We start from the raw sequence: 13,551 nt of genomic DNA on the forward strand, positions 1-13,551 counted from the left end.
CGTGGATGCGCGCAAAACACACACAGAGACACGCACACATAAACACACACACACACACACACACACACACACACACACACACACACACACACACACACACACACACACACAGACACACACACCCCCCCCACACACACACACTATTCAATTCTGACCCAGATACGCTTGGTCACCTGCACACAAAATGTATTGTACAGAATTGCCAGAATCCTAAACCCATCTTCACTTCTGGAAGAGGGGAGAGAGGAGGAAGAGGAGGAGGAGTGGTAGGAGGAGGAGGGAGATGTGGAGAAGGAGGAGGAGGAGGCAGAGGAGGAGGAGGCAGGAGGTGGAGAAGGAGGAGGGAGGAGGAGGGAAGAGGAGGGGAAGGAGGAGGAGGGACTTATGTAGAGGAAGGACATGGGTGCTGCAGTGTTGAAGTGATGAAGTTTAAGATGCGCGGGGTGTTGGGAGGGTCAAGAAGAGGTGGGTGGGGAGGGGAACTGTGATATGCTGTGTATACTGTGATATATCTATCACTTTATCTAGACCTATCTATCTGTCTATATCTCTATGTGTGTATGTGTGTGTGTGTGTGTGTGTGTTTATAGACTGGGTCTGTCTGTTTATCTGGCTATCTATCTATCTATCTATACCTTATATATTTTCTCGATCTAAGTTTCTTCTGAGAGACATCTGATTGAAATGTCAGTGGACCCATGGCAAGGCTGATGTACAAACTGAAACAGAAAGTCAAAACCTCAGCATGTCACCAGGAGGAGTCTCCTGTGATCCTTAACTGTGTCTCAGGCTGGCGGCCACCATCCGTCTGCTCTCATTGACACATTTATCGCTCAGAGTAAATGTCAATGTAAATATCAGTCTGCTTGAAAAAATATCTAGGGGATTTCTTTAAAGAAACTGATTCTTCAAGATTTTTTTCCTTCCTGTATGTGTGTGTGTGTATCTGTGTTTGTGTGTGTGTGTGTGTGTGTGTGTGTGTGTGTGCGTGTATTTTTGTGTGTATGTGTGTGCTTGGCTTGCGCGCCCACGCTGCTCCCCAGACGATGTACTGGCGAGGGATGCGGGCGAGTGTGTGATCTGTCTAGAGGAGCTGCAGCAGGGAGACACTATAGCCAGACTGCCTTGCCTCTGCATCTACCACAAAAGGTGAGAGACACATAAACTCACACACACACACACACACACACACACACACACACACACACACACCATTTCATGGAAATGTAGAGCTTAAATCCACCCAATGCAATAAAAGTACTTCCGCTCAATTGGTAGAGCATGGTATTAACACTGCCAGGGTTATGGCTTTGTTTTCCTCTGGCGTCAATCCTGCCAACTTATGCACTCACTGTATTGTAAGATGCTCTGGATCAAAGTGCCCTGCCAAATGGCATATACTAAATAAACACATTGCTTGGAAATGATCACGGCCCTGCAGCATTGCTTGAAAAAAATGTTTAAATCGTGGATGATAAGCACCGTCCATGGACTGTATTTGTCTATAAAATATATATTTGAAAGCCTTTGTTTTATAAAAGGAAATGCTGAAAGTTTATCCATCAGTATGTGGGCTGGACAAAAATAGAAATAGCAAACGAGTCTGGTGGATAATGCGGCACAGTCCAACTATATGATGAGCATGCAAAGCTGCACTCATAACCATTGCTCAGCACTTAAGTCAAGGTTTGGAAGAGCCTCTTAATCTGTCTTGTGGTGAGCTCTTTTGTTTACAGCGTTAATGACTTCTTCTAATACCTGTTCTCTAGTCCCCCCTCTTCGCTGTTCTCTATCTTTATTGCCATAGTTTGTATTTCCCTCTCAATTGACTGCACATGTTACTAACTAACACCACTCACAACATCATCAGCGTTAATTAACAAATTCACTCACAAAATGTGCTTCCATTAAACCTGCACTATGTACGTTTCCTTATTAGTAACCTCTCTTGCAAACTAGGGCAACATATGGCGTCAAAGCAGGAGCCGGCCTGTGTGCCATCGTAGTCCGGCCCGCAGCGGCCCCATTGGAGAACAAAACGACCCCCGACAAAATCCAAAGAATGTTGTATTATGTAAATGAATCTCAATGTGAAATGAGTCTGTGCTACTATGTAACATTTTCACACCTAGGACTGCATAAAAGGAAAAAACTCTCTCTACCTGTTCTGTTCATATTTAATCATTTACAACCCGTCTTGAGTCCTACTAGTAATTTGAGCTTTTTTGTATATGTTGCCTTTGTTTAAACATTGAAAAAGCATACATACAACTTAATCCCGGGAGAACGCTAGAAAACAGAATAAATATTAATTTATATATATATATATATATATATATTAATTAAAATGGTCCAATGTGTATGTATGTCCACTCACTTGATTTAAGTCAGTAAGCCCCTCTGGAAAAGAATGTGCCCATGCCTGCTCTAGTGGCTTGAGTTGTAGCTAAAGTTATAGCTATATCATTTTCTGTTGAAGAAATCGCTTGTAACTATCCTATATTTTCAAACTATGGGCTGGACCAGAATGAAGGATGCTTAACGTGTCTACGCTGTCTCCAGCTGTATAGACTCATGGTTTGAGATCAACCGATCCTGCCCTGAACACCCGTCTGACTGACCTTGTCTCCCCCCCCTGAATAATGCTGAAGGTGAGAACGCCCATCCAAACTGTACACAGTAGACACACACACACACACACACACACACACACACACACACACACACACACACACACATGGCACAAGCACACCGGTACATGCCTGTGTGTGTGCTGGTACTCTCCTGGGTACACGGTCCATTGGGCATTTTCTTTTTGAGATGCATGTTGCCATGACAACACACACACACACACACACACACACACACACACACACACACATATATATGCATGTATTATCATTATTTATATATGACTAGTTTGACGTCATCATCAGTATCACACACACACATTGGGGACACAAACCTGACACGATTAAGACTTTTTACAGATGATGATAATGCATGTATAAGTATAATTTTCACACTTTATTAGTTGAGCTAGATCAATCCCAATGTGAGTGTGTCCCTTACAGCATGCAAGTGCCATTTTTGACTTTATTTTCAGTTTCACCCTATACTCCTCTCTCTGTTGTGGTTCTCTGCCACTCTTTTTCTCCAGGGATGTTCTTCCTCCTTCCATGGAAACCTGGAAACGAACACAAGAAAAATGTAAAAACAAATCAGCGAAAAGAAATATCCAACAGACAAAATGAAACGATCAAAGCAAACAAACACCTTCTGGAATTGCTCCATCCGAACCAAGTGGATTGATCCCCCTGTGAACCTTACCGAAACCAAATCAAATCCAAAACCACTAGACAAACACTCCAGCTCCTGCTCTTTCTCCAACCAGCTCTCTGTGCTTACTGTCCATCTTCGTCCTGTCTACCTATGGCACTTTCCCTCTCCCCTCGACTTTTGCTGCTGCTGTTACTGCTACTGGGTGCATCCCCGAGCCAACTGACTTCCTAAGGGGGGGGGGGGGGGGTCAGCAACCTTCCATAGAACAAGCTTCACAGGACCTCTGTCACCACCTCCAACATAGCCCCCACAAGAACCCAGAACCTAGAACCCCCACCCCCTCTCTCTCTCTCTCTCTCTCTCTCTCTCTCCTGCCTACACCCTCAGGTGTCCATAGGTCATAGAGCAGCAGGCCTGCGACGACCAAGCCTGTGGAGCGAGAGGGAGAGATAGGAATAAGAAATGGGGGCAGAGGGGGGCTAGGGTAGACTCGGTAAGGCTGAAATAAAGAGTCGGCAGTAGGTAGTGGTAGAGAGTGGGAGAGAAGTTATTTCCTAAAAAAACTTTCTCAACTGAAAAAAAAAAGCCCCACTACTACTGCTACAACTGCTTCTAACACTACCGCTATCCACTACCGCTACTACTAATCTGCCTCATCTGCCGAACAGTTTCTGGTATACCTACGATATATAGTTCTGTTCCAAGTCCATACCTCTCCCATACACCCTCTCCTCCTCCCTTCCACCACCCCCCCCCCCCCCCCCCCCCATACATGCACTCCAGCATTCACTTGGTGCCAGTTTGACGGTCTAGAGTCACACAAAGAACCAAACAACATGGCGGCGGGCGCACATCTGTATTGCAGCTGCAGACCAGTCGCTGAACCCCTCCAGCTGTTGCAAGGGAAGCGGGCAACCAGATGGCAGTGGTTGCATGTTGAGGGTCCTGGATCCCCCTGTGTGTGTGTGTGTGTGTGTGTGTGTGTGTGTGTGTGTGTGTGTGTGTGTGTGTGTGTGTGTGTGTGTGTGAGCATGTGCGTGTGTGCTTGTGCGTGTGTGTGTGTGTGTGCCTGTACATGTTAGCTTGAGACGTCTCATCAGAGGCACTGTCAGGAACTGCACTGTGTTTTGGTGGTCTGTGTATTGAAATGTTTACAGTCCACATGTTCCTGTACTTGACTGACAGTCCTCCCTTTACTGCTTAGAACATCTATTTTTTTTGTTCGGCCATATTTCGTTGCTATGATGGTGCAATGATCATAATCACTGCGGCATTTTCCTATGAAAGCTTTAAATGGTGTCTGTGTGCTTGTGCGTGTAGGCATACATGTGTTGTTTGTATGTGGGCATTTGTTTTATTTGCATGTGATTGTGTGTGTGTGTGTGTGTGTGCGTGTGCGTGTGCGTGTGCATGTGCGTGTGTGTGTGTGTGCGTGCGTGCGTGCGTGCGTGTGTGTGTGTGTGTGTGTGTGTGTGTAAACTTGTGTGAAGTTAAAAGAGACATGTCTCAAGCTGAGCTACTGTTGGTTATCCCACATTGTGTTTCTGCTGGAATAGCTGTGGTCATTTTAAGACCAACTGAAAATGTCAGCCACACGTAGATCCTGAAATTACCCTTTGTCCCGATATAGATCACTGAGATAGGCATAATTATTCATTCATGAATCCATTCATTGATATTTAATGATATCCACTTTTTTTAATAATACAATCACATGAAATGTAAATCACCCCGAATGCTTCTTATGTACATGGAAAAAATGAAGTAGGGTGACTGCTACAACACATAAAATATAAATAAAATAAAATGCATAAACAACAAAAAAGAGCTAGTGCAAACACATGGGAAAATATAAAGGGTTCATATCTGCTAGACAACACTCTATAACCGATGTGACATTTAGTGAGCCCAATACTTATCAGAACAATAGACCACCACAGGGTACAGTATCTCCAGAGATAGAGCTATACAAAGTGTTGGAAAATGGGAGTTTATTTGTATTTGCTTTACAACTTAATGACATCAACCTTAAACTATAGTTTTGTCATTTTATTATGAACATGGGGCAGAACTGAAATGAGCCCAAGGAAGGAGGCAAAGAGGATCCATTCTGCTGTTGACTAGTCTGGACTCACAGTCACCTGAGTTGACCATCATATCTCTAAACTAATGAGAGCCCAAAGGAAGTACTTGAAATCCACTTGTCCATCCGTCTTTTTCCCACTTGTTTTGTTTTAATCCCTTCTTTGGGTTTTGGGTCCTCTTTGTCTTTGTTAAAGGCATGTATCAGTTGGCAGATGATGGTAAACTATTACAATACACACAGCAATGTCCTTAAAAAATACTTACATTCAAAAGCCAACAGATAAAAATAAAACACACATATATATATATATACATGCAACAATATCCTCTGTTTTGGAATAATCAATTTCAGAGGACTATATTTCCCAATATGTCCATATTCTTGCTGTATTTGGTCATGAGTAAATTCTCTTGAAGTTAGGTCAATCAACTTACATTAAATGATAATAAAGTGTGGATACTCTATTGATCTCTTGGTGACACTTTAGATAAAGTGTATTGTGTCCGGTTTGGTTCGAATTAGCAGTGTCCAAATATACAAGTCCCGCTTCAGTATACAGCATTATACTGCCTGACTTTCAGACTGAGCTACAGTAAAACAGTAACTTTGTTTAATATGGCTTTAATTCATTGGACTCTTTTTATTTCATGACTTATTTTATTTTAATAAGGATGTAAATGGATGCCTGCATTTTGAGGGCACACCAACTAACAATGTCTGATGATTTTGATGTGCAAATCTGTGGGATAAATAATAATGATGTAATATATAATATTAAAAATGTTAAAATATGTAAAGTGACTCATTATAATTCTGTTGCCCATGCCCACACAAAATATTTGAATATAGGCTATGCTATCGAGCGAAAACACTGGAAGACCCTTTGACATTAAGGGTAGGCCTATCAGCTAATTCACATACAGCAGCTTAAGCATGGATCATATTTATTATTTTCCTTTTATAGAAATGTTATCATCATATGAGCTCATCATCGTTTAAAGGTCTGCGATATCGAATGACTAGTAGACGATAGGCCTACAAGTGGACTCCAGAAGATATTTGATGGGGATATTGTGACCTCTGATGGTTGAAATGTTTACTGCAATAGTAGAATCAAATATTTGCTATATTTTTGCCAAATCCACCATAGACTGTAAAAACATGAATAAGCTAGCTGTAGCTCTCCGTGTCATTTTATCACAAGATTAACATTACATTACAGAACAAAAAATCCGTCGATGGCTATCGGATTCGATTGATCAAGACTTCGCAGTGGAGCCGCCCCCGGATTGGCCAGAATGATCCCGCGCCAAAACAACACGGAAGATATAAGATTCAATGGGAGTCGTAGGCGCTGAACGAAGTGTATGAGCTTTGTCAACATTAAAGCACTAAAACATTGATTTATAGTGGCTTCTTGGTTGTATTGAATAACAAATGGATTCGCAGTCTTATCTCCCAGTACCACCCGGTGTTGGAATGGAAGAGAATTTGCTTTCTCTAGATGACATTTTGCTGTCACATGAAAGGTTGCCCAGTCGGACAGAGTGCCTCTTTCCACGACTTGGATTTCTAGAAAAATCGACAGATTCCCAAGACATACAAGAGGTGTGTATATCTATCGTGACTTATTATTGATCTGGCTGGCCACCGACAAGGGGCCTGGGTGGCTTAAATAAAGACGTTTTCCATTATCCTTCACCCAGGGCACTAAGATGGAGCTCCCACTGTGGCTGGCAAAGGGCTTGTATGAGAGGAAGAGGCGAGTGGTCTCCATCGAGCTACCTAAAGTGTACCGGGAAGGCTGGAGGACAGTGTTTAACGCTGACCCCACGGTGGTGGACCTTCACAAGATGGGCCCTTACTACTATGGTCTGGGGTCCCAGATGCTGCACTTTGATAGTCCGGAGAACCCAGAAATTGCACAGGCATTGCTGCAGGTAAATGGAATACACAAATTGTATCGTTAATGCTGAAACAACGTTATTACTTCCCTATTGCTTTTATTAAAAGCTATCATATTGAGTAAGTTTATGTAGGATTATTCCCCTAAGTAATGTTGACAATTTATTCTGCTTATAATAATATTGATACAAGTGCTTACCTTCAGCTCACTCCAAATCTTGAACTTTGCACATGTTCACATGTGCAAATGACTGCTGTGACATGTTTTAATGTGCTGTTTAGCAAAAAATATATATTTTTGCCTCAGAAATCCTGGGAGGGCTCAGACATTTTTGGGCTCAAATAAACTAAACTTTAGAAGAGCTTTTGAGTTAAGTTTTGCTTTCAATCTCTCTTGCCTCTGAGGATTATTTTACATAGATATGGGAACTTAATCGCATTGTATGATACGTTGGAATGGTACTTTTTAAGCTAGGATAATCTCCAGAGTGACTGAATCTCGTAACATCAGTTAGGCATCTACTCGAAAAACAGACAGCGCCAGTGTAGTTATAAATGCCCAGTAGATGGTGCTATTTTTCCGTCAAACTGTCAGTAACGAGATGCCTCAATTAGTTACCATGTACAGGTTCTAATCACGTCACGGTTGGCTGCTCTTTTGTTAAAATGTTCTTTCATCTCTTGTGTGATTCTGGGATTTATCGTCTCCTCCAGCAAGTATTTCTTCCCTTTCACCCCCATAAGGTGTTTGGTAATAAATGGATTCAGTCCCTATTTCACCTGCATCATCATCTGCATTGCTTCCCCGACAGACATTTATTGGTCGTTTTCGGCGAACAATGGACTCATCGCAGAACGCCTACAACGAGGACACGTCGGCACTGGTGGACCGGCTGGACAGTCTGGAGAGGGGGCTGTTCAAGATGGGCCAGGGGGGCCTCAACAGCTTCCAGGGCTGGGAGAAGGGCAAGGCCTCACACCTAACTGCCTCCACGCTGGTTCTGAACTACCGCAAGCGCAAAATGACTGACCTACAAGCCTGAATGCCTTTTCCCCTCGGGCAGCTCAAAGTTCCCGCATTGGTTGAAAGTGTTGTGATGCAGAAAGTGATGCATTGGCAGAGCAATACATTGAGCAGGGCAAAGGTTGACCTTTTGGTAATGGAGATATAAGGACAATGATTGACCTTATATTATAGATATACCATGCTCTATGTTTTCCCACATTCAGGAATACTTTGTCACTTTGGTAGCATTCTGAAACATAATGTTGGCATACAACATAAATAATTATACAATGCCCGTTAACCTAGAATTTGTCTGCCATGTTCAATTATTGAGAAAGTAATAATCAAGGAGTAGTTGAAATACCTTTAATGTGCCTGATGGAATGTGAGCTGCCAACCAACTCCGCTCCGGCCGTTCTACAATCTCTTGCTAAGATTCTGTAAATAGTTTTTTATTTGACATGTTTTATTGTTCAAAAATTAATAATACTGTTTGCCTCTGTAATGAAATGTGTGCTTTAGAATTAAACAATGTTATTTTGTAAATGTGTCCACAGTTGTACTCTATTCAAATGCATTCGTCCCTTTTCCCCATTGAGAAAGAGCTGATTTGGGCTTTCTGTCCCATCGATTGTAACAAGGGTGAGCCACCACTTCACCACCTTGGTGAGGCCGGCTCTTTATCAAACTCTTGTAAACAGATCAGTGTGCTGTGCTGCAGCCATAGCCCTTCAATTAAAGCTTTAGAAACGTCATGTTGTCTCTAGTCTGCCTGGCCCTTCCACTGCCTGTGTGGGTGTGATGGCATTTAGGTCCTGATAACGAACGTCACACCATCCAGAGGTGACATTCAGCCATTGTACGTGTGTGTGTGCGTGTGTGTTCCATGAGGACTACCATCTGTGCTCTATTATGCACAAGGGCGAAGCTGTGTCTCTTCTTGATGACCTCAGCACTAAAGCTCCTTGTCCGAGAATGTGAAGTAGTCTCAGAGAATTCCAAAGTTTGAGGTTGCCAGACCACACACAAAACCCATCAACGGAACAGGAGTGACAGCTCCAGTGGCTGGATACTGTAAAACATTGCAGTTAGTTTGATGTGACAAGGCCTTGCTGTTAAATGAACTGATGAATCTGGGTCATATATAGACAGCTTGTTTTGGTGGATGGAAATGTATTGCTATGGCCTTGGGCTTTGCTGGATCGATCCTGATTCATCACTTTCTGTGTCAGATAGAAGGCAGTGATTTCACTGAGGGACACATATTGCGCTGTATATATGAGTGTGTATAGGCTCTGTCTCTTTATTTTCCCCTGTCTTCATGATTAAAGTAAAATATTGGGAAGGATTTGAAAGACTGAAAGCTCATGTTTTCTGGCAACCTTGGTTGCTTTATCCAAGCCATGGCTTTTGCTCAAAGCATCCATAAATGTTTGAAACATACCTTCAGAAAGTGAGTGTCTGATGTCTGAGAGTGTGTTGTTTCTATTCTCTCTGTGTATTTAACACAGTCAAAAACTGAAGGTACTGGTTCACTTCATCAGTCAGATCACATTCAAGGCTTAGAGAATTGATAAAATATATATTTAAAAAATGTTGCTAAAATATAGTGTGTATATATCTGGGCTTTATTAAAAGTGTTGTCAATTTAAAATTGTCATTGCTATGACATTATTGCTGTCTCCTTCATGGGTTTAATGGAGCATCTTTTCAGTATTTGGGGTTAATTGTATTTGAACATTTGGAAATCAAGTTGCCCTGAAAGCATCTCCCCAATCAGTAAAGCCAGAGAGATGCTAGATCTGTTTGCCTTATGGAGGAGACCATTTATGGCTAACCCCAAACATACACCAGTGCTGGTGTTCGGTGTCCAGGTTATTGGAAGCAACTGTAGCCATAAATGTGACACACTTTTAAATATCATCCTTTGCAGGGCTGCTGTGGAGGAGACTCTGGAGAGCAGAGTGGCTAGCTGAGCCCTGTGTCGCAGTACAGAGCAAGGCAGAGGGCAAGAAACCAGGGAGCACACACTAGACACTAAATGCAGCCTCTGGCTTCCTTCTCCTCAAAGAGTCTGTGACATTTGGTATTTCTTAGGTACCCAATTGTGTATACTATGAAATGTTGAGAAGCGCCAGAGGCTTTATGTCTCACAACATCATTCTGTGGTCCCATCTACTTCTAGACAGCCTCTCTCTCTCTCTCTCTCTCTCTCTCTCTCTCTCTCTCTCTCTCTCTCTCTCTCTCTCTCTCTCTCTCTCTCTCTCTCTTGCTCTATGTATTTCTCTTTCACACAATCAAACTTAGTATTAGTAAATAAGACATTAGTAAATGATTACTAGATTTGTTAACAGTTAATGAACTGATAGTTAGTTGTTTTTTAATGGTTATTACTACATTAACTAATGGTAATTAATGATTCATTATTGTAATCTTAATGTTAGACGTTACCTATATAGATTTATCGTCAAAACTACAGATAAAACGATGTAGTAGGGGTCTGTGTTGTTCGATAGGCAGTGTATGATATTTTCTCAGCTACTAAAGAGGGCCTATTTTACACTATTCTTAGTAAGAGACAGGCAGACAAGTGAGGCAGAAAATAGACAGCTATCCAGAGGGGACTGATATGTGTCTGACAATGTGACTGCGGTTTAGGTATTTCAACAACATTGTTGAGAGTCGCTGTACACCCATTCAATTTCTTACAGCATAAAAACATATTGAAAAGTTTTGTGATAATTATTTATTGGTTTTGTGTATGGGGTTAAACTTTTTCTTAGTTGGTAACTGGATTAATTCCTTAAGTCCCAGCATATTATAGTACTTATCTTCTGTTTAAAAAAGTGTGTGTGTGTGTGTGTCTCCCTGGATGGCTCTCTGTTGGCAGTGGGCACACAGTGGTCCCCATGGAGGCAGGCTGGCAGGGGGCTCTGCCAATCACCACAAAGGACTATTAGACCAGACTGACCAATCACGGGATGTTGTGTTCGGTTGCTAACGGTTTTGGCTTTTGACCAGCTGAATGTGTTTTTCGTAAGGCCTGCCAACTGCTTCTTATCCTATTGGTGGTCCTGTGAAAAACTTCAGTGGAATCTTGTTTATATTCCTTATTGTGTCACCAAAACAGTTTTGTCATAATTATTACTGCTATTAGTATGTATTCAATACATTTTTACAGTAACCTACTTTGACTTCTGCACTTATAAAACTAGAAGTGCTTCACTGTTTCTGATTGGGATGGACACATTTGACAGCTTAGACATGTGATGTCACTGGTGAAAGATTGACATGACATGGACTCATGAGCTCAGGGTGCACATGTGCGTGAATAAGTGAAGAAGGGTGAAGAATAATGCAATAACAACCATAACAGATGATATCAGCATATTTCCAAGTGAGTGGAGTGGTGTCTACTTATTGAAATATTGAAACATTATCATGGAAACAGAAGCAAACATTTTCAAACTCAACAAGCACAACATGCAAACACAACGGTTACAAATATGCACTCTCACAAGATGTTTTTCATTGTCTTTATTTAACTAAAACCTTTGCAGGGTTTGTTGATATGCAGAGCTAGCATTCATTGTTCCAACAAGACCAGCGAGCCATAACAGCCTTCATGCATGTTCACTCATTAGGGGGTTTTCAATATTCAATATTGTGATCTCATCATCCGATCTATATACATATACGTATCAATAAGTAACACACAATGTCCCAATGTACCAATGTACTACACAAGAGATCTTATTCATCACGTTGCTAATCAGTTGGTTATTATACATTTCTGTTATGAATGATTGTGCAAATGTCTTTGCATTGTCAAACATGGTGACACCTAGCTTTGGTTCTGCCAGGCTTTCAGCAGCAAAAAGACATCTGCTCTTCAGTGAAATTATATTGAACATGAAAAATCCATCAACAAAGTCACACTGGTTAAAACCAATCTGATATTTTGCAGCAGTCTGCTCTCAGATTTGCTGGCATCTTATCATGTTACCATGTGGAGAGAAAGAGAGAGCGAGAGCGTATCAAATCATTAATAATACAGTAGCAGCTAATACTACTTAAAGATAATCAAAAACTATGCATTTATCAAAAATCTTGCTATCATTCTCCCCTTTTTGAAGCTGGGGCTTCAGGCAGTCGGTATACTTTGCTAACTAGGTCATTTGTTCCCCAGAATAAAGATGGAAAAGACGCAGCCAGACACATACTGGGAACATCACAGGGATACAACGATACACTGGATAAAGCTCTGAAACCAACCACTTGCCAAAAATGGAGATAGAAATGAAACAGATGCACATTGGCACCATGTGAAGCTTATATTACGTATGAAAAGACTACATGTAAATATACACATATAATAATAGTCAACTGGCGCCTGTGTAAGTGTGAAGATGAATACATGAACTATATTGGAATGAGATATGAAAGGATTATCTCCTATTTTGGGTGTATGTTCTTGCTGTGATGATGCTTTCTAAAGCTAAGATGATTGCTTTTGGCACAAGCCCTTGTAGAGGCATGTCTGTATTCTCTCAAACACCCTGACAGTCCTCTTCAGAGAAAGAATATCCACATTTTTCAAAATGTTCATTCTATTTACTTTTTTTTGTCTTCCATTCAATTTACATCTTATATTTGCCCCTCTCCCCTCTCCTACTCTTTTCTCCTCACCCCTTCTCTCCCCCTCTCCCCCTCTCCTCCTCTCCTCTGTCCCCCTCTCCTCCTATCCGCTCTGCTCTCTGATCTACAGTGTGCTGCATCATTGGTGATGCCACGTGCTTTCTGTTTATTTCAAGAAGGGGAGGGAGAGAGAGGGAGAGAGAAGGCGAGCGAGAGTGGGGCTGTATCTGTCTCTGTGTAACACACACTTACAGACACATCATCTGTGACACTCAACAGCCTTCGACCACAACAGCCTAAAGGGACGCAAGGACACGGAGGAGACCAAAAGCCTGAACTCAGACAGCAGGAAAAAAGGAGTTCTGACCCTCAGTGAAGAAGGTAAAGCCTCTGTTTTGTGTGTGCTATTTCTCCAATGGTGATCCGAATCACTTTAGGTCTGATGATTCTTCTAAAGTGATTGCCGCTTTGTCGCACTCAAAGTCCACCAGAGTGTTAGAATTAATCAATCTTTCAGAGCTCCAAAAAAAGACCAAAAGGGATGTTTAATCCCAGAAATTATGATTTAGCACTAAGCATGTCAAATGACTGGAGGATTTGGGAGGTGTGACTACTGCAGGAGAGTAAATAAAGT

At 41.8% G+C, this 13,551-nt stretch overlaps 2 protein-coding genes across 3 annotated transcripts in view; both read left to right on the plus strand.

Moving 5' to 3' along the window:
- The window catches only part of znrf1 (zinc and ring finger 1), a 28,006-nt gene extending 21,898 nt beyond the window's left edge, over positions 1-6,108 (plus strand). For both annotated transcript variants that reach the window (XM_084476770.1, XM_084476769.1), the window contains 3 exons: positions 1,044-1,149; positions 2,563-2,651; positions 3,161-6,108. In XM_084476770.1, the coding sequence (XP_084332896.1) occupies positions 1,044-1,149; positions 2,563-2,620 (164 nt within the window). In that variant the 3' untranslated portion in view covers positions 2,621-2,651; positions 3,161-6,108. The remainder of the gene's footprint in view (positions 1-1,043; positions 1,150-2,562; positions 2,652-3,160) is intronic.
- Positions 6,109-6,715: 607 nt separating this feature from the next.
- Positions 6,716-8,813, plus strand: gins3 (GINS complex subunit 3). The gene is made up of 3 exons (XM_084477232.1): positions 6,716-6,976; positions 7,075-7,308; positions 8,086-8,813. Exons 1-3 carry the CDS (start codon positions 6,806-6,808, stop codon positions 8,314-8,316), a joined length of 636 nt encoding a protein of 211 aa, XP_084333358.1. The 5' UTR covers positions 6,716-6,805; the 3' UTR covers positions 8,317-8,813.
- Positions 8,814-13,551: the final 4,738 nt, after the last annotated feature.

This window comes from Micromesistius poutassou (assembly GCF_964030765.1).
Source record: "Micromesistius poutassou genome assembly, chromosome: 13".
Lineage (NCBI taxonomy): Eukaryota > Metazoa > Chordata > Actinopteri > Gadiformes > Gadidae > Micromesistius > Micromesistius poutassou.

Bases quoted from the DNA above. Each gene is read 5' to 3' on its own strand.
- gins3 (XM_084477232.1), top strand. From the start codon at position 6,806: ATGGATTCGCAGTCTTATCTCCCAGTACCACCCGGTGTTGGAATGGAA. The intron at 6,977-7,074 runs GTGTGTATATCT...TCCTTCACCCAG, and splicing joins ATTCCCAAGACATACAAGAG to GGCACTAAGATGGAGCTCCC. The intron at 7,309-8,085 runs GTAAATGGAATA...CTTCCCCGACAG, and splicing joins TTGCACAGGCATTGCTGCAG to ACATTTATTGGTCGTTTTCG.